General features: G+C 42.0%; 2 protein-coding genes across 4 annotated transcripts in view; both read right to left on the bottom strand.

The window, feature by feature from the left end:
- The window catches only part of LOC120545322 (molybdopterin synthase catalytic subunit), a 346,107-nt gene that overhangs the window by 233,082 nt on the left and 92,114 nt on the right, over positions 1–20,911 (bottom strand). The window lies entirely within an intron of this gene.
- LOC120545315 overlaps positions 455–20,911 on the bottom strand; it is a 65,860-nt gene continuing 45,403 nt past the window's right edge. The window contains exons 1-2 of one of the 2 annotated variants that reach the window (XM_039779564.1): positions 7,736–7,749; positions 455–1,659 (exon numbers count right to left, since the gene is read on the bottom strand). In XM_039779564.1, the coding sequence (XP_039635498.1) occupies positions 880–1,557 (678 nt within the window). In that variant the 5' untranslated portion in view covers positions 1,558–1,659; positions 7,736–7,749 and the 3' untranslated portion in view covers positions 455–879. Of the gene's footprint in view, positions 1,660–7,735; positions 7,750–20,911 lie in introns of those variants that run through there. The other variant, XM_039779563.1, reaches the window with a different exon arrangement.

Raw genomic sequence — 20,911 nt, forward strand, 5'->3', positions numbered from 1 at the left:
GCGGTACTAAATCTGCAATGGAAAAAGGACGGGGCACCGTTGCCGAGCCAAGAAATGCTGAGTAGAGCTGGTACTACAGCCCAGTCTCATGCCAGGTCGTTATATAGTCACGTTATTGTAATCTATTAAGTCGTGGACAGCTTACCTAAATGCCGTTTTTTTCGTGTGGCGATTACGAAATTGAAAGCAATGCATTTTAATGGGAAGCATATTTCGTGATCCCAGAACACTGACGGTAGCGAGTAGTTGATAAATCCGCGTAGGGAGGTTGGTCGGGGAGGTGGATGGGTCAGAAAACACATAAAACACTCGCGCCCCGCGTGTGGCGGTACCTTTCCCAGTTCTTTTTTTTTTTCCTGACCCCAACCGTCCCGTTATTGTGGCGTTTCATTTCCCCGTTGTGGCGTTTCATTTCCCCGTTGTGGTGTTTCATTTCCCCGTTGTGGCGTTTCATTTCCCCGTTGTGGTGTTTCATTTCCCCGTTGTGGCGTTTCATTTCCCCGTTGTGGTGTTTCATTTGCGGCCTGGGATCATGTCCTGCAAGTGGCGGCCCGCGGATGGCGAGTGGCGGCCCGTCCCGCTGTTTTGGCCGGCGTGTGGCGCCTCATTTCCCCGTTGTCGCGTCCCCAGAGCAGGTTCGAAAAGCGTGACCTGTACACGTTCAAAAGTCGTTGCATATACACGAAGAAAACGTCAAAATCGTAACCTGTACACGAATCTATGAATCAAAATAACGTATATATTACACGACCTGGCGTGAGACCGGGTTGGGTACTAGCAGCGGGTAAACGCCATTAGTAAATCTTTACAATCATTCCCTGAAAGAACTAGCAGGTCTGCCTTGTTGCTCCATCCACCCCTTCTCCGTAACTTGATATTTCACTTTTCAGTGAAGTCTTTGAGTTCATCTTTCATCTGATCAAAGTCCTCAACAACATTCTGACAGCCATCAGATAACTCACTCACTTTTTCACTCTTTCTCCCCGACACTTGTGTCATAATCTTCTGAAAGTCCTCCATGTCTGCCAGAGTCTTTCCAGCCTGATCTCCAGCTGATCTTTGCTCCAACTTCTCACACATCCTCTTTATTTCTTCCAGGTCCTTCTTCAGCGGTTCAACGATCTTCATGAACTCTTTCTCCAGCCGTTTTACTTTCTTCATTCTTCTTTTATCTTTCTTATTTTTCATTACATGTACAGCTCGTGCTGCTCCAGCTCCTCCAGCTGCTCCTGCTGCTACTGCTAACGGTCCTACTACTGCTAAAGTAGCCCCCCCAGTGAACGGAGCTGCAAGGGCCATGACTGCTATTCCTACTCCTGCTCCCATAACTATTGCTCTAGCAATATCTCGTGGTGTTCTGGCTTCATTTGTTCTCTTCGGCATCTTTCTGACTTCATCAGCGATCTCCCTAAACTCTCCTGCAATCGCTCTCATCTTCTGTTTACTGCTGTCAAACTCTCTGATGAATGAAGCTGAATGATTAATAAGTTTGTTCATTAATTCAGAGAGATCAGGAGGGAGGTTTTTGCTCCATCTTGGTCTTGGTGTTGCAGCCATCTTGAGGTCTCCTGGTCCTCCTGAAGTGTTGAGATCTCCTCTTCAGAGAGATGAAGAAGCTGACTTTAAATCAAACTGTGATCTGATGTGATCAGAAAGGTTCTGTGGAGACAGGAAGAGACACACATCATCAGAATAAACACACATATGTACACAGCACCTGACCTTTCTTTGGCCTTTCAGTTCTGTCACAACCAGCAACCCACACAAGGTACTACACAAGTACACAAGGTACTCCAGGAGGTAGTACCTTCAATACAATTGAATTTTGTTTCTTTAAAATCATAACAAGAGTTATCTCAAGACACTTTACAGATGGAGTAGGTCGAGACCACACTCTATAATTTACAAGGACCCAACAATTCCAGTATTCCCTCAAGACTGGCTAGTAGTCCTTACCTAGCTACTGTCAGGGCACGCCCTCATACTCTGCTTCTGACTGGCTAGTAGTCCTTACCTAGGTACTGTCAGGGCACACCCTCATACTCTGCTTCTGACTGGCTAGTAGTCCTTACCTAGCTACTGTCAGGGCACACCCTCATACTCTGCTTCTGACTGGCTAGTAGTCCTTACTTAATTTTAACATCTTCTGGGGCCGCAGACATCTTTTTAAAGCAGATGAACTCTTCCTTAACAAGCCAGGAGTAAAGAGGTTCACCTCTAGCCTACTTTACTTTCTGCGCCACACATCTGCTCCCTCGGCCAAGGACACGAGACAAGACAAATCTAGACAAGAGGAAGATACAACAAAGCCGGCAGTGATCCACCACAGCCCCCGCCTGAGCAAAGTTTGACCATGGGAGACCACAGGGCAGAGATACCTCGCCCATGTCATCGCTCTCTCCACTCATCCTTTTCCCGCCTATTTCCCCCTCCCCCATGTTGGGGGTCACCAACCGGATGGAGCAGCTGGTAGATGCTGGAACCAAACTTAACCCCCTCCATAAGGATGCTTGTGTAAAAATGCAGCAAGCTTTATCTGATATGTGCTGGGTCCAGGCTGCATGCCTAGTGGCACTCAAGACTCTTTCCAGGACAAGCCTGGGCCCTGTGTATTAAATTCTTCTTCAATCTATGTTGTGATAGGTAATAGAAAAATAATGGTGAATCCGCTAAGTAAGAAAAAGAAGCACTTAACTGCCAACTTAGCAAATTTAGCATCCATTCCTCGTCAGCCACAGCCAGTCCCAAAAAATGAGACATAATTATTTTAACACACTAACACTAGCCTTACTAAACATCAGGTGTTTGGATGGAAAATCATTTTTAATCAATGATTTTATTATTAAGCACAATCTTGATTTTATGTTTTAACTGAAACCTGGTTGGACCATAATAACAGTGCTGCTGTTCTCATTGAGTCAGCCCCCCAACTTCAGTTTTATGAGTGGCGGCAGAATGAATAAGAAAGGAGGTGGAGTCCGCCATTTTGTTTAATGACTCATTCCAATGCGCAAAATATCTTATGGAAATTTTCCTTTTTAATATGTGAAATAATCAGAAAATGATACATCACTGAAAACACCAGTGAATCATTCATTCAGCTTTTCTCCTCTACACCCACCCTCACTGGGGTCTCAGTCACTGAGCTTGAAGATAATTACAACTGTAAAATTACGAATGTTATTGATGCTATTGCTCCCACTAAGGTCAAAGCTGTCTCTGGTAAGAAAAGATCTCCATGGAGAAATGTTATAGTTGTGAGAACAGAAAAAGAGAGTGTTGAAAAACTGAACAATAGGAGGCGAAAAACTAATCTCCAGGTCCATTATAACACTTATAAAGAGAGACTTTGCATTGATAATTTGGAACTGAGGAATGCAAGGTGGTCCTTCTTCTCTGACATTATCGCCAGAAACAATAATAATTCACGTGCTTTGTTTGCTACTGTTGATAGATTAACTAACCCTCCAGTACCGGTAGTATCTGAACTGTTGTCTACCAAGGCTTGTAATGACTTTGCCTCCTTCTTCACAGACAAAATTCAGAAAATTAGACAAACAGTGCGGCCTCCATATCAAGTAGCGGATATGTGTTGTCACAGTGTCCAGGCAAAACAGATTCCAATATGACCCAATTTCATACGATCAACCATAAAACCTGGAGGACATTATACAACATCTGAAAACCTCCTCCTGTTGCCTTGATATTCTACCAACAGGCATTTTCAAAAAATTTCAAATTGTTTGTCTTCTGATCTTTTACAGATTGTAAACACATCTCTGCTCTCAGGTATCTTCCCACAGGCCCTGAAAACTGCAGTCATCAAGCCACTCCTAAAAAAGAACAATCTAGACACAACACTAATGAGCAACTATAGGCCAATATCAAACCTTCCTTTTTTAAGTAAAATCATAGAAAAAGTGTTTTTTCAACAACTCAACGTTTTGTGGTCTCTACGTGAATATAAAGTCCAACTCCAGGACCAGACTCTACATGAATATAAAGTCCAACTCCAGGACCAGACTACATGAATATAAAGTCCAACTCCAGGACCAGACTACATGAATATAAAGTCCAACTCCAGGACCAGACTACATGAATATAAAGTCCAACTCCAGGACCAGACTCTACATGAATATAAAGTCCAACTCCAGGACCAGACTACATGAATATAAAGTCCAACTCCAGGACCAGAAAAGAATATGAACACAAATATAAAGTCCAGCAACAGGACCAGACTACATGAATATAAAGTCCAACTACAGGACCAGACTCAAGAATATAAAGTCCAACTCCAGGACCAGACTCTACATGAATATAAAGTCCAACTCCAGGACCAGACTACATGAATATAAAGTCCAACTCCAGGACCAGACTCTACAGGAATATAAAGTCCAACTCCAGGAACCAGACTACATGCATATAAAGTCCAACTCCAGGACCAGACTCTACAGGAATATAAAGTCCAACTCCAGGACCAGACTACATGAATATAAAGTCCAACTACAGGACCAGACTCTACATGAATATAAAGTCCAACTCCAGGACCAGACTACATGAATATAAAGTCCAACTCCAGGACCAGACTACATGAATATAAAGTCCAACTCCAGGACCAGACTCTACATGAATATAAAGTCCAACTACAGGACCAGACTCTACATGAATATAAAGTCCAACTCCAGGACCAGACTCTACATGAATATAAAGTCCAACTACAGGACCAGACCACATGAATATAAAGTCCAACACCAGGACCAGACTCTACATGAATATAAAGTCCAACTCCGGGACCAGACTACATGAATATAAAGTCCAACTCCAGGACCAGACTCTACATGAATATAAAGTCCAACTACAAGACCAGACTACATGAATATAAAGTCCAACTCCAGGACCAGACTCTACATGAATATAAAGTCCAACTACAGGACTAGACGAATGGCTCTGCTCATCCGGACGGAGGTCTGGGCTACTCAGACCAACCGGAAGCACTTAGGTCCATGGGTATTGCCGTCTGGGAGGGATTCTGACTTAGACCATACCTGTCCACACTCCCGTTGTTTACCCGGGTTTCTCCCGTTTCTTAGCCCTATCTCCGGACCTCTCCCAATTTGTCATTCTCCGGGAAACTCCTGTAATTCCCACGGCCCAAACTGCTTTAGAAATAAAACCTATAACCCTCAACCTGGCAACCTATAACCCTCAACCTGGCAACCTGTAACCCTCAACCTGGCAACATGTCACCTCAACCTGGCAACATGTCACCCTCAACCTGGCAACCTGTCACCCTCAACCTGGCAACATGTCACCCCAACCTGGCAACATGTCACCCTCAACCTGGCAACCTGTAACCCTCAACCTGGCAACCTATAACTCTCAACCTGTCAACCTATAACTCTCAACCTGGCAACCTATAACCCTCAACCTGGCAACCTATACCTCTCAACCTGGCAACCTCTAACCCTCAACCTGGCAACCTACAACCCTCAACCTGAGCAACCTATTTTACCCTTAACCTGGCAACATATAACCATCAACCTGGCAACCTATAACCCTCTACCCGCGACCTATATTACCCTCAACCTGGCAACCTGTAACCCTCAACCGCGCAACCTATAACTCTCAACCTGTCAACCTATAACTCTCAACCTGGCAACCTAGAACCCTCAACCTGGCAACCTATACCTCTCAACCTGGCAACCTCTAACCCTCAACCTGGCAGCCACCACAACCCTCAACCTGGAAACCTATTTTACCCTTAACCTGGCAACATATAACCATCAACCTGGCAACCTATAACCCTCTACCTGGCAACCTATATTACCCTCAACCTGGCAACCTACAACCCTCAACCTGGCAACCTATAACCCTCTCTAATAATCCTATATTTAACCTAACTGGCAACCTATAACCCTCTCTAATAATCCTATATTAACCTAACTGGCAACCTATAACCCTCTCTAATAATCCTATATTAACCTAACTGGCAACCTATAACCCTCTCTAATAATCCTATATTAACCTAACTGGCAACCTATAACCCTCTCTAATAATCCTATATTAACCTAACTACGCAACCTATAACCCTCTCTAATAATCCTATATTAACCTAACTGGCAACCTATAACCCTCTCTAATAATCCTATATTAACCTAACTGGCAACCTATAACCCTCTCTAATAATCCTATATTAACCTAACTGGCAACCTATAACCCTCTCTAATAATCCTATATTAACCTAACTGGCAACCTATAACCCTCTCTAATAATCCTATATTAACCTAACAGCAACCTATAACCCTCTCTAATAATATCCTATATTAACCTAACTGGCAACCTATAACCAAGCTGATCTCTGTGCAAGCATCAGTGAAAGTTCAGTCCTGAAAGCGAGCCGATAAAGATGGCAGGTGAAGGTGGTGTTCCCACACAAAAAATGGAAATATAGCTGTAGATTTCAACAGTGTTGGGCGCAACAATTTACACTTGCATCTTACCGAGAGTCATATCCACAACCTCCACGCTTTTGTAAGGCCGCAATTGGTTTTAATGTAGCGACGGCAGGGAAAAATGACATCACCAAGCACATTAACACAGAGAGACACACATCATGCAGAAGAGGCATATAATAATAATAATAATAATAATAATAATAATAATAATAATAATAATAATAATAATAATAAAGGGCCACACGGCGATTTCATCCTTCATCACAAAAGGACAGACAGAAAACATTTTAAAAAGTTTACAAAACATAGTGAAGTTTACCAAAAATAGATAGTTATTGGTTAATGTGTTAAATGGGTTTGTACCAGTGTTAATAACTGCAGTAACAACGTAACAGCAGAGCAGCTGGAAGTTTAGCTTCTTCTTCAAGAAGAGAGAAAACTGGGTCATCCCCACTCTGGCCACTCACCCTCTTCTCTACACATTACATCATTATCATTCATTAGATACATGCACACATACATATAAATACATATTGAAACATACACATACATTCATTTCATACTTATTCCAATATGCATGTTGCACACTACTCTGCACTATTTACTTTTTGCACTTTATATCCCACACCATGTGTACTTTGTATGTTTGTATATTATGTTGACCTGTGCCGCCGTATGTATATTGTTGTCTCTATTATACAGTATGTGTCCATATTACTATTTGTCTACTGAATGTTTACTACTGCATGTATTTTTGTTGAATAGAGAGAGTTAACACCTATCGGAGTCATATTCCTTGTGTATGTGAGTATACTTGGCCAATAAATCTGATTCTGATTCTATCAGCAGGATATAAAGTCGTTAAAATGAGCCTAAACTTCACTTCTTATAACCAACCCAGATCTTCCTAAAAAGACTCAAAACTGTCAAAAGGTCAAAAGTGTCAGAAGAAAACTTAATTTTGATATACGGTGTATATGTGTGAATAAACACGTATGCATTGATATATATATATATATATATTATTTTGCAGAATGAGTAGTTTGACTTTAAATCCTATTCTGATAATGTGGACTGACACCAGGCCTCTCTGTGTTTCAGTCTGTTCTAACTTCAGTCTGTTATTAACTTTAACTAACTTGATCTTTAACTAACATTAACATGAACTAAAACTAACTTTAACTAAAACTAACTTGAACTTTTCTCTCTCTGTCTCCTCTGCTGATGAACACATCAAGTCTTCCTGCTGGCTGTCAGCTTTTTTAAATCAGCTTTCTTACCTTTTGGTCTTCAGGCAGTACGCTCACCCAGTCAGTCTCTCAGCTTCAGAGTAGTTTCTCAGATATCACATGATCAGAGGAGCCAATCACAGCAGAGCCTGAACCCAGCCTGTTCCAGCTGCTCTCCTCTGGACAGAAACCCTTTCCTCCCTCATGACGTCACTATGATCAACATTTAGAGGAGAACTCTGGTTTCTTCAACCTACACTGAGAATAAAAACAGAGATGTGAGTTTAATAAGAGCTGAATATCTCTGCTAAAGTGACAGGAATATAAAGTCCAGATCCAGGACCAGACTCTACATGAATATAAAGTCCAACTACAGGACCAGACTCTACATGAATATAAAGTCCAGGACCAGACTACATGAATATAAAGTCCAGATCCAGGACCAGACTCTACATGAATATAAAGTCCAACTCCAGGACCAGACTCTACATGAATATAAAGTCCAACTCCAGGACCAGACTACATGAATATAAAGTCCAACTCCAGGACCAGACTACATGAATATAAAGTCCACCTCCAGGACCAGACTACATGAATATAAAGTCCAACTACAGGACCAGACTCTACATGAATATAAAGTCCAACTACAGGACCAGACTCTACATGAATATAAAGTCCAGGACCAGACTACATGAATATAAAGTCCAGATCCAGGACCAGAGTCTACATGAATATAAAGTCCAACTCCAGGACCAGACTCTACATGAATATAAAGTCCAACTCTAGGACCAGACTACATGAATATAAAGTCCAGGACCAGGACCAGACTCTACATGAATATAAAGTCCAACTACAGGACCAGACTACATGAATATAAAGTCCACCTCCAGGACCAGACTACATGAATATAAAGTCCACCTCCAGGACCAGACTACATGAATATAAAGTCCAACTCCAGGACCAGACTACATGAATATAAAGTCCACCTCCAGGACCAGACTACATGAATATAAAGTCCAACTCCAGGACCAGACTACATGAATATAAAGTCCAACTCCAGGACCAGACTCTACATGAATATAAAGTCCAACTACAGGACCAGACTACATGAATATAAAGTCCAACTCCAGGACCAGACTACATGAATATAAAGTCCAACTCCAGGACCAGACTACATGAATATAAAGTCCACCTCCAGGACCAGACTACATGAATATAAAGTCCACTTCCAGGACCAGACTCTACATGAATATAAAGTCCAACTCCTGGACCAGACTCTACATGAATATAAAGTCCACCTCCAGGACCAGACTACATGAATATAAAGTCCACCTCCAGGACCAGACTACATGAATATAAAGTCCACCTCCAGGACCAGACTACATGAATATAAAGTCCACTTCCAGGACCAGACTCTACATGAATATAAAGTCCAACTCCAGGACCAGACTACATGAATATAAAGTCCAACTCCAGGACCAGACTCTACAGAAACACATTAATGAAGACCCACATCATAAGAAAGAGATTTAGTTTATCAGATCCCTCTACAGACGTACAACTAAACATCAACAGGACTTCTTCTGCAGAGAAAGCGTGTTGATGCTGAATGCTGAAAACTGATCCTGAACTGGATTTCTGGGTTTAAGAGTTTGAGTATATCATTTTTAAAATATTTTAGGGATTGTTGTAAAGTTGAAGGTACACTGGATCGGTGGATTAAATGTGTCAGAAGAAAGTAAAGTAGTGAGAGTAGTTGTAAACGGGGGATGGGTCGTTTTGGGCAACACCTGAGACCAATGAATGTAAAATCAAAACTAAAACTGAAAGACTTTCCTCACATCTATGAACTGCTGCGCTGCAACAAACAGTTCTTTATAATCAAGGATGAAGACTTTTACTTCTTCTAGTTGTTTAGTTAAGCCCCAAAGCAAACTTCTACAGTCCCAGTAAGGAACCTGAACGGTTCCAGACAGTAATAACAGACAGTAATACCAGATTCAGACTCACAGTGGTTTTCTCTCGTTGTGTTTGACTAAACTTCCAGTTCTCCCAGCAGCCGACAGTCCTCACTCTGCCCCCACACACACACACACACACACACACACACACACACACACACACACACACACACACACACACACAGACACAGACACACACACACACACACACACACACACACACACACACACACACACAGGAGGAGGAGGAGGAGGAGGAGGAGGAGGAGGAGGAGGAGGAGGAGGAGGGAGGAGGAGGAGGAGGAGGAGGAGGAACTGGAATCTGGGTGTTGAAGGCCGGACAAGAGTCTGAGAAACCCGTCCGTCCAGTTGCATTGTGGGAAATGTAGGTGTCATGTTTTGGCACATAAGAAATAAATGGAAGGAAGTTTATGTACTGAAGCAGCTTTTACACACAGGCACAGTCTGTGGCACAGAGTGCTTCACAAGCGGTCATATTTATACATTATTTCATATTATGTATTTATTTATTTTAAAAGAGATATTACTTTGTTACAGGTTGTTACAGATTATATTTTATTACAGAAGTTATTTTTGCAACCATTGAGGCCCAATAAAAGCATGTTCATTAACCGTTAATTAAGCCTGTCTGGATTTGTGTCTGGAGGCCGGGGCGAGTGGTCTAGTCTAGCTGCCGTCTGGGATGATGAGTGTGTTCAGGCTTCAGTAATAATCATCACAAAGCAGCCTCGCGGTGTATTTGTAGCGATATATATATACCATTGTGTGTGTGATCCACCTGGCGTTGTGAATAGGAGTCTCAGCAGTGGCCAACTGTGTTTTAGTTTCTTTAGCCGGGCTAGCAGGCCCGACCGGCATCCTTCTACTTCCTCCCCACCTACAGCCTGAGCTCTTCATTCATTATCAGCTGGAAACATTTGATTGTAACCCTCGTGTTGTCTTCACCATCGTCCATGAAGTCATTCTGGGTCAAAATTGAAAAATGCTTTTTTTTGGAACTTTTTCTGACCTTTGTGTCGCTTTTGTTATGCTTTTGGCACTTTTTTAAACGTTTGTGTCCCTCTTTTCAACGTTTTTTTTTAAATTCATGGTCAATAAACCTAATTTAAATGACATTATACCAAATCTTTCATTTCACATTCATCATTTTTTTCTTTTACAGTGTAAATATGTTTTTATTTATAAATATATTCTTGCAATTAACAGAGGAAATCTATACTTACAGGGACATATTTACATTCTTTATGAATCGGTAATATCAGTAAACAGTGATCAGCCAATCACAGTGCAGCTCTCCTCCCTCAGGACCAATCCCAGCTGAACACCAACTGACCGAGAACACAGAGAATGCAATGAAAAGTGTCTTCTCATGAACACTATATGAATACAATTTAAATTAAATATAATAAAATGACCTGAACTAAGTGGTACAATCTAATATGTTGTAACAACCCTAAAAACTATCACAGCCATCAGAGGAATAGAGAAAATAAAAACATCATAAAATAAAATGATATATCGATGACCTTCACCTGGTTCACTTACTGGATGGTTCTGGTTCCTCCAGATGTTGAGCAGGACGTCCCTCACCTTCAGCTTCCTTTGTGTTCACTTCAAACAGAGACATTTCAACATGAACATGAACCTCTGAGCAACGTTACACGCTGAAAATATCAAGTTATGAAAAAGATGTAGACGGTTCAACAAGACAGGCCTGCTCGGTTCTTTCAGGGAATGATTATAAAAATGTATAAAGAATATGTTTCCTCTCTACCTGGGAGGTTTTGGGACTGATTGGTGGGATTGCTGTGGACGAAGTACACATGGAGATACATTGCTAAGAGCCAATGAGGTTTAACCATGAATCAGCTCATTTAAATATCTCACGTTACCTGATTGTGTCAACAGTTAACTTCATTTAACATTGGATGAGAAGTTTTCTTTTGAACCAGTTCCTTCCTGAGACTATTTAGCAGAGCCACTGTCACTGCATCTGGAGCTCGGCGCAGCCAAAGACCAAGTGATTGGTTTAAAGAAATGTCAACAACCCAGAGAGTATGAGGCAAAAGCTGTCTTGTTTTTTATTATGGTTCTTTGACATAATTTAGGTTTATAGTACACCTATTAGATGTGTACATTTATAGTTAATAACTGTGTAATGGACAACACATGTTTATTGGATTTGGTAGTTTACATTTTATAGACTATTTTCACTCATTTTGGTAAATGTGGCTTTAAGTTGCTGTGGTTTTAAGAGAACACATGGGGGTGTATTGGGTCTGTTAGTTAGAAGGTAAAAGGATCAGGGGTGGGGCTAGCTGTTTTCAGATCAGGTCTGTTTCCAAGTTTTTATTTGCATCATCCTGTGGAACTTTTCCTTGTGACTCTTTGGAATACATTTTTTGTGTGTTTTAAACCTTAAAACGGGCGTGTGGATGAGTGGATGATTGTGTTGGATACATCAAGGGACACGTGGTGTATGCCAGGACTTACAGCTAGCTGTAACACAGAGTGTTTTCTCCCTTATCCACAGCTCTGTAGAGATAGAGCTGGCTATGAGAGACTACTAGACCTTCCTCCACAGAGCTGTAGAGATAGAGCTGGCTATGAGAGACTACTAGACCTTCCTCCACAGAGCTGTAGAGATAGAGCTGGCTATGAGAGACTACTAGACCTTCCTCCACAGCTCTGTAGAGATAGAGTTGGCTATGAGAGACTACTAGACCTTCCTCCACAGAGCTGTAGAGATAGAGCTGGCTATGAGAGACTACTAGACCTTCCTCCACAGCGCTGTAGAGATAGAGTTGGCTATGAGAGACTACTAGACCTTCCTCCACAGCGCTGTAGAGATAGAGTTGGCTATGAGAGACTACTAGACCTTCCTCCACAGAGCTGTAGAGATAGAGTTGGCTATGAGAGACTACTAGACCTTCCTCCACAGAGCTGTAGAGATAGAGCTGGCTATGAGAGACTACTAGACCTTCCTCCACAGAGCTGTAGAGATAGAGCTGGCTATGAGAGACTACTAGACCTTCCTCCACAGCTCTGTAGAGATAGAGTTGGTTATGAGAGACTACTAGACCTTCCTCCACAGCTCTGTAGAGATAGAGTTGGTTATGAGAGACTACTAGACCTTCCTCCACGGAGGTGTAGAGATAGTGCTGGATATGAGAGACTACTAGACCTTCCTCCACAGCTGTAGAGATAGAGTTGGTTATGAGAGACTACTAGACCTTCCTCCACAGCTCTGTAGAGATAGAATTGGTTATGAGAGACTACTAGTCCTTCCTCCACAGAGCTGTAGAGATAGAGTTGGTTATGAGAGACTACTAGACCTTCCTCCACAGTGCTGTAGAGATAGAGCTGGCTATGAGAGACTACTAGACCTTCCTCCACAGCTCTGTAGAGATAGAGTTGGTTATGAGAGACTACTAGACCTTCCTCCACAGAGGTGTAGAGATAGAGCTGGCTATGAGAGACTACTAGACCTTCCTCTACAGCTCTGTAGAGATAGAGCTGGCTATGAGAGACTACTAGACCTTCCTCTACAGCTCTGTAGAGATAGAGCTGGCTATGAGAGACTACTAGACCTTCCTCCACAGAGCTGTAGAGATAGAGCTGGCTATGAGAGACTACTAGACCTACCACTTCCAGGAGTACCTCCAACATCTTTTATAGCTGGTGTTGATCTTCAGCCGAGGCCCAAAGAGAAGAACCAGGAGTCAAGATGTCTCCGTCGTCATCAATCTGATCAGCTGCAAAAACACAACATGAATTTACTTTTTTACCTACAGGGACAGACAACAAACACATGTAGTATAAAGTAGGGAACCAATCTAGATTTTAATACCGTCATGACTGTCCTTCCTTTGCTGTACCTGAAGTTGCTGCATTCTGGCTGCTGTCTGGAGATTCCTTCTGCGCAACAACTCGTATTCTTTTGATGTTTCAGACCAGATGTTGTAACAGCGGCCATGTTGTGTATAGTTTAGGGTCCTCGCCACCACCAGACCAATCAGCACTGAACAGATTGAACACGTAGCTGGACTTGAATATCCTTCCTTTTGACTGAAAGTACTGCCAAACAACACTTTTTCTGCTCACCACCAGTTCCATGTCCACTTCCTCACAACCTACTGCATTGAACGCTCCACCCACGTAAACACCTTCCTGTAATCAACGGCACCGTCACTACGACCACCGAGCGGAAAACAAAGAGCCAAGCGTAGGGTTCGGTGGGAAAACGTTCTAAGGTTCGGCAGAAACCCAACCCTTTCAAAAGCCCAATATTCAGCTGGATCTGAAGCCCAATCCTGGATTCTGTGAGTCCCAGATATAAAGCCACTAGCTCTAGTCATCACCAGCTGCAAGATGCCATGAATATATCTGTTTTAAAACAAAACTAAAGGGGGTTCCACACCTTCTAAAGGAAGCAGCTCAGACAGGTTCCAGAAGTTTCTCCTTCACAAACTCCTCCATCTTTCAGAAATCAACAGATTTTGTTTTAGTACCACATGTGATCACAAGAAGAACCATGACTCCAGAACTCCTAGAATCAGAATCACAGAACACATCACAGTACCTTTAAATCTTGTCACTGTGGTGGTACCTTCAAAGGTACATTGTTGTACCAAATTAAATGAAAGTAATGAACTGATCATTTATTTTACCTGTGAGGAGAGTTGTAGGGAACCATCCACATTATTATTATTTTTTAACAATTTTGTTGAAAGATAACCCAAATTTCTGATATAGAAACATTTAGAAAATGGGTCAAATTTGAACTACTTTTTACAGTGTGATGGCCAAAAGCTCCACATGGTAACAACAGCCAGAAATGGTAATATTGTACACAATGTCTCCCTATTCTGTTTAGTACACAGGTTAACTTTACAGTCAGCCACACCCCAAAACTATTCATGATCACTAAAGTAGTCTAAACACTGGTCATTTGATTTGTAATCTACATATTTATTTACTTTGAGCCTTACACTGTTTAAATGGGGGCGCACACATTGTAAATGGTAGTGTTAAATAATCATTGTTGTGTTATATTAATCATCATGTTTTGTTCTTTGTTACCATGCTGGAGGGCCGGTCCTTCCTGGTGGAGAAAAGGAGAGGCCAAAGGTGAAGGATTGTTAAATCCTGGGGCAGCCAATCCAGACATACCATGTGCTGCCATGTTGGAAGAGGGGGAAGAGGTAGTTCAGTCTGTCTCGGTTCCCCTTCTGTGTCCTTTGGTTTTGTCCCAACCAGTATATATGTCCTGTTGTGTCTGATTCAGTTAGGTCAGTTAGGTTTGTTTAGTTCACATCCTGTTTTGTTGTTGCTATTTTGAGTATAGTTATATTTTGTTGACATCTTTTAAAAAGCACAGATATTAAGTTATTGGTTTATATTGTTTAGCATTTTTAAGGTTAATAAAATGAAAACTCCTGTTCTCATTGCTGTGGCCCTTACATGAATATAGAAATATAACTATATATATTAAACAACAACAACAATGGACTTTGTTAACCCGTGTTTTGTCTTCCATTCAACCGTGCACTTTTTCTGAGGCTTTTGTCTCTTTTTTCAATGTTTTGCGCTTTTTTGACGTTTAATGCTTCCTTTCACTACCATGTATAAAACACCACTAACAAACGTATTACCAAGTTTTACACTTATTTTTGGAATTCATGGTCAATAAACCTCATTTATAGGATATGACCTAATTCTTGATTTAAAAAAAGCAGAAATTATGAATTATTTAGACTAATATTATAATATATAAAGGAAGGATAATCACAGACCATCTATCTATGTATCTATCTACTATCTGTCTGTCTGTCTGTCTATCTATCTATCTATCAGGAGAGACTTCGTTTGCAGATATGCAAAGATATTTATTGTACAACTGTATGATATTGAATATACAAAGTCTTTTGGAGATTGGACTCCATCAAATTAATAATCTTCTTAAAGGGTTAGGGAATAGGAACATAACCCCCAAAAACATGGGGGCGGAATTATAGATTATAGATATAAAATATTTAATATGTAGACGTAATATGCATTCATAAATGTATAGGTTACATACGAACTAGCATAGACACCTTAATACTTACCTCTTGCAGCAACGGATCTGAAAATAAAAATAATGGTTAAGTGATACACCCCCAAAACGGGAAGCAAATAATTCCTGCAGCACAGGCAGGGACTAACACCAAAAAGGCGAAAACCGAGGCATGACATGCGCAATACGGGCCGGCCGGCCGCCAAGCAGACATCGGCCGCGCCAGCCGGCATCAGCCACTCCGGTTCGGCATTGGCAACTCCAGCCGGCATCAGCCACTCCAGCCGGCATCAGACACACCGGCCGGCATCAGCCACTCCAGCCGGCATCAGCCACTCCGGCCGGCATCAGCCACTCCAGCCGGCATCAGCCACTCCGGCCGGCATTGGCAACTCCAGCCGGCATCGGCCCGCCAAGCAACTAAGCCGGCATCACATGTGGCGAATTTCGGGCCGGCATCAGCAAATCAGGCCGTTTTACACACAGCATCTCCATGGATCTGGAAGTAGAAAACTAAGGCAATGATCCATCCCCAAGACAGCAGGCAAAATACTTCCGAAATCGGTCACGGCAACTCAAGCCGGCATCGGCAATGCAGGCCAGAATCAGCAACTCAAGCCAGCATCGGCCGCTCCAGCCGTCATCGGCAACTCAACCCGGCATCGGCAACTCCAGCCAGCATAACGGCACCTCCACTAGGCGCGCAACACAGGCTGGCATATCTGCCGGTACTGCAACCCAAGCCAGCAAAACAAGCACAGCATGCCCGCCGGAGAGGCAATTCAAGGCCAGTGCAATGTGAGGGCCCGGTATATGGAGGAGAATCACTCCTACAAGAACAACAGCAGGATGAAGACTGATGACTTACTCAATTGGTACGCAACTGGGCACCAACAATAACAACACTACCGCATACGGTTAAATATGAAAACATGAAAATATGAAGCTAAGAAATGTGCAACAGAAATAAGTAGGCCACTCAACAATTGACTAAATAGCCTTACAACTACATATAGGAATTAACTCCACTTCCACGCCTTACACCAGCAGGACAACAACGACATACCTGCCCGGGTGTCAATTCAAGCCAGCAACGAGCAAGAAGATAAAATCCCAACTAAGTTTATCAACGCCGTGCGCTGGCCAGAAAGGCAATACTGGCCAAAAGCAAATAAAACCCTAGCCTAACTGTTTTTGCAACCACGGCACGATGACTGGAATGGCAATACTGGCCAAAAATAAATAAAGCCCTAACCGGACTTATGAACCACGGCACGGTGACCAGCATGGCGATGCATGCCAGAAACCATGACATGCAAAGAATAAATGTGACACAAGCGGGACAACTCCGTAATATGAGACACAACAACAGAGACTGTGAATACACACCACCACCAGTTATATGCATGCTCACCAGAATCAAGGCTTCAATGATCTTTGGTTGGTGAGAAGGTTCGTGCGTCAGGACGAATATATGAGGAGTAAGCAGATTATGACGCCGCGACCCAGCAGGTGCAGCGGACACAAGATATGCCCTGGTTAGCTGCCGTCGTCGCAGCCCTATCCTAAACGAATGGCCCGAATAATGCTGAGGTGACGTATGAGGTCTAAGGAGAACCAGCTTCAGATAAAGCCCAAAACCAAGCTTTGACAGGGGAAATCCCCGGGATGAGGAACAGAGGCGCTAAGGAGCCAGTGCGAGGCTGCAAAAGTAAATAGTTTAGCATAGACTTGAAGGGACGAAAAAAGTATCAGTGCGAGGCGGCGAGGACCGAGCAAGCCCCCCCCATGTTTAGAATGTTTGAGAGATAAGCGATAATGACCAGGATAAAAAGCCAAATCAGAAAAAGTGACATCACTATTGGGGTGAAAAGATTTAGAAGGGGTAGTGATTGGGTTAATGACGCGTCTTCCTGAAAGAATTTGCGCTGAGATTCATATCTATATATATAGATGGTGACCAATAAGAAGACAAAACCCAAATCAACATGAAATAAAATCATAAAACAAGAAATATATCAACAACAAATGTAGGAAAAACACCAGACTCCAATAAATAATCAGGACTTTTATTGTTGTAAAATACAAACATTCAAAGGGGACAGAAACTAAATTAAACACAGCATCAGATGGATAAAGAACTTTATCTTAATCCCAACAGGAAATATTACAGAGTTGCAGCAGCATTGGGCTGCACAATTAATCACAATTTTATCAAAATCACAATATGAACTATTGTGCAATATCCAAATCACAACCCTCTGGTTGTCCTTGGCTCTAATTTGACCCATTTTCCAAAAACGTTTCTATATCAGAAATATACAAAAAAATTGACAAAATATTGTTGAATAAAGTGAAAAGAAATTGTGAAAAAGCTGCAAAAATGTGGGAAAAAAATAAACGGCCAGGAAAAAAAAAGCAACAAAAACAACAGAAAAGTGACACAAATGTCGAAAAGACAAAGTTTCAATTTCAAAATTTTGACCCGGAAAACATGCATTGCATGGTCGACGGGAAGACAACACAAGGGTTAAAGACAATATGATCACAATAAGGACTAATGTAATAATCAAAAGGAATAATATGTGTCAAACCATTCTAAAGTAAGACCTACAAATCCTCTCCTACAGACTACAGAAAACATCTTTGTTCGGTTACAGATTCCCGCGTAAAAATCACACTTCAATTATTTATTTATTTACATTTTTCAATGAAAATGAGAATGATACAAAACTGATCATTCCCTCCAATATAGTGAATCATATCGCAATCGCAACATCAGTCTAAATAATCCCAGTTAGATATTTTCCTCATATCATTCAGCTCTACAGCAGCCGAGCCCAAACACCAAACTACTGATTACATTAAAAGATCAAAACAACATAAACTGAGAATAAAAACAGAGATTTGAGTCCATCTGTACATGTACATGTTTGTCACTCCTTAATGTCATTCTTTTCTTCTCCTTAAACGCCATGAATCCTCTATGGGCATAGCACAACATTCTGGGCCCTGTAGAAAGGCATTTTCTATGGGCCCCTCCCCACATCCACAGCTATTCATTCTAGCATCTTTTTGGGCCCCTCCTCACATGAGAGCCCTGGGTACTCAGTCCCCCCCCCCCTAGTCCTACGCCCCTGCAGATACCTCTACACAAGGTACAGCTAAACATAAAAATGACTTTTTCTGCAGAAAAAGCGTGTCAATGCTGAAAACTGATCCGAAACTGGATTTCTGGTTTTATTTTGGAGAAAAAGTAGTAAGTAAGTAAGTAATTTATTTGATATAGCACCTTTCACAAACAGAGTCACAAAGTGCTTCACACAAAAGAAATTTGATTAAAAAACATTAATCCAAAACAGAAAATATACAAGCAACAATAAATGCAGTTTAAGTGAGGGTTCAAAAAACCCAAGAATTACAAACATGAGACAAAAGCCAGTTGGAACAAGTATGTTTTCAAATGCTTTCTAAAAGCGTCAACCGAGACTGCAGAACGTAAGTTAACAGGAAGAGCGTTCCACAAGGTCGGAGCTCCCGCCCAGAAAGAACGGTCACCTTTAGTCTTTAACCCGCGATATAGTTGAAAAAAATGACATTGATGGTGTTACGGGTCAAAATGACCCGTATAGTGCAAATACACTCAAAACAAACTTTTTTTCCTCATCACAAACATTTTTCCCCAAAACTGTTTTTACCAATTATTTAGTGAAAATATTGCCCGTATACACTTGCATATTCTATGCATAGTAGCTAGATTTGGCATCCTAGGATGCCCATATTTTGATGCCATACTTGGGAGGCTTGTTAGGGCACGGTACTGTCAGAAGGGACAGCGCCCCTGAATAGAACAAGGTGTTCATCTACAGTGACATGGGGACCAGGATTGTACAAGACAGGTACAATTTTGACCCATTCATCCCATATATCTCTGATCTCAGCTAGTTTGTCTCTTTACTGACCACCCAGCTCTTGTTTGCGGAAAACCCAAGCTTTGTATGAATTGACTCCAAAGACATTGTTGCTAGAAATATTGGCCTTCCACTCTCATCATTCCACAGACTGACAATTGCTCTCGATCTCGGAGAGACACTTTACAGATAGAGCCGGTCTAGACCACACTCTATAAATTCCAAAGCCCCAACAATTACAGTAATTTCCCCAAGAGCAAGCATTATCAGTGGCTGTTGCTACAGTGGCGAGGAAAAACTCCCTTTTAGGAAGAAACCCCGGCAGACCCAGACTCTTGGTAGGCGGTGTCTGACGGGGCCGGTTGCTGATGTGATGAACAGTGGCAATAATAGTCACATTAGAGATAATTGAACAGTGAATTTGAGGTAGTCATGGAAGTTCATGTCATAGCAGGGCACATCGTGTCATACTGAGTAGTGCAGTCTCCAATACCGGATCCTGACTACTCACAGCAGGGTGTTGCGGGATGTAACGTGGCACTGCAGAGCATGGGTGGATGCTGCGGACGTAAAAGGACTAGGATTTCAATGTATGCACGCAAGTCAATCTGATCCAGTGACTTCCATTTCTTTTGAAATACACACCTCCCTGCAAGTTGGTCATGTCCACTATGATCCTATCTATTGGTTGGGATATGAAGAGATGAAATGGTGATTGAATATCATCAACTAGTGTGGCAGAAAATCTTGTGGGGCTTGGAGTCATCTTGATGACAGTCTGCCTTGGCGCCAGTGTTTTGATGTTGACCATTTTATGTTAGCATCTTTAGCTGTCCATGTTGAGGATGATTGCTGCCCATTGTTTTCAGCTAATGTATACTACACCAGACTGGTCCCCTGAATCCTCTTCATCATAGGAAAATTCACAAATCGGATCGCGACAGCATCACGCACACACACACACACACACACACACACAAACACTCCACCACCACACACACACACACCTATATGGGTGTTGAAAGTCTCCGGGTCAAAATGACCCGCAACATCATCTTTGTATACAAACTCTAAACAGACATTCCACTACCCATCAGTGTGTCCAGATTTTATGAACAAGTTCATGACCCTAAATGAGGAAATGTCATACAATTTCATGGAGAAAAAGATAGGTTAACCAGTATTTTGGTCAACACAAAACGCAAATGGGTCAAATTGACCCTTAACATAATATGAGGGTTAAACGAGTGCGAGGGACCATCAGTAGTCCCTGGTT

The sequence above is a fragment of the Perca fluviatilis genome, chromosome 17, assembly GCF_010015445.1.
Source record: "Perca fluviatilis chromosome 17, GENO_Pfluv_1.0, whole genome shotgun sequence".
Classification (NCBI taxonomy): domain Eukaryota; kingdom Metazoa; phylum Chordata; class Actinopteri; order Perciformes; family Percidae; genus Perca; species Perca fluviatilis.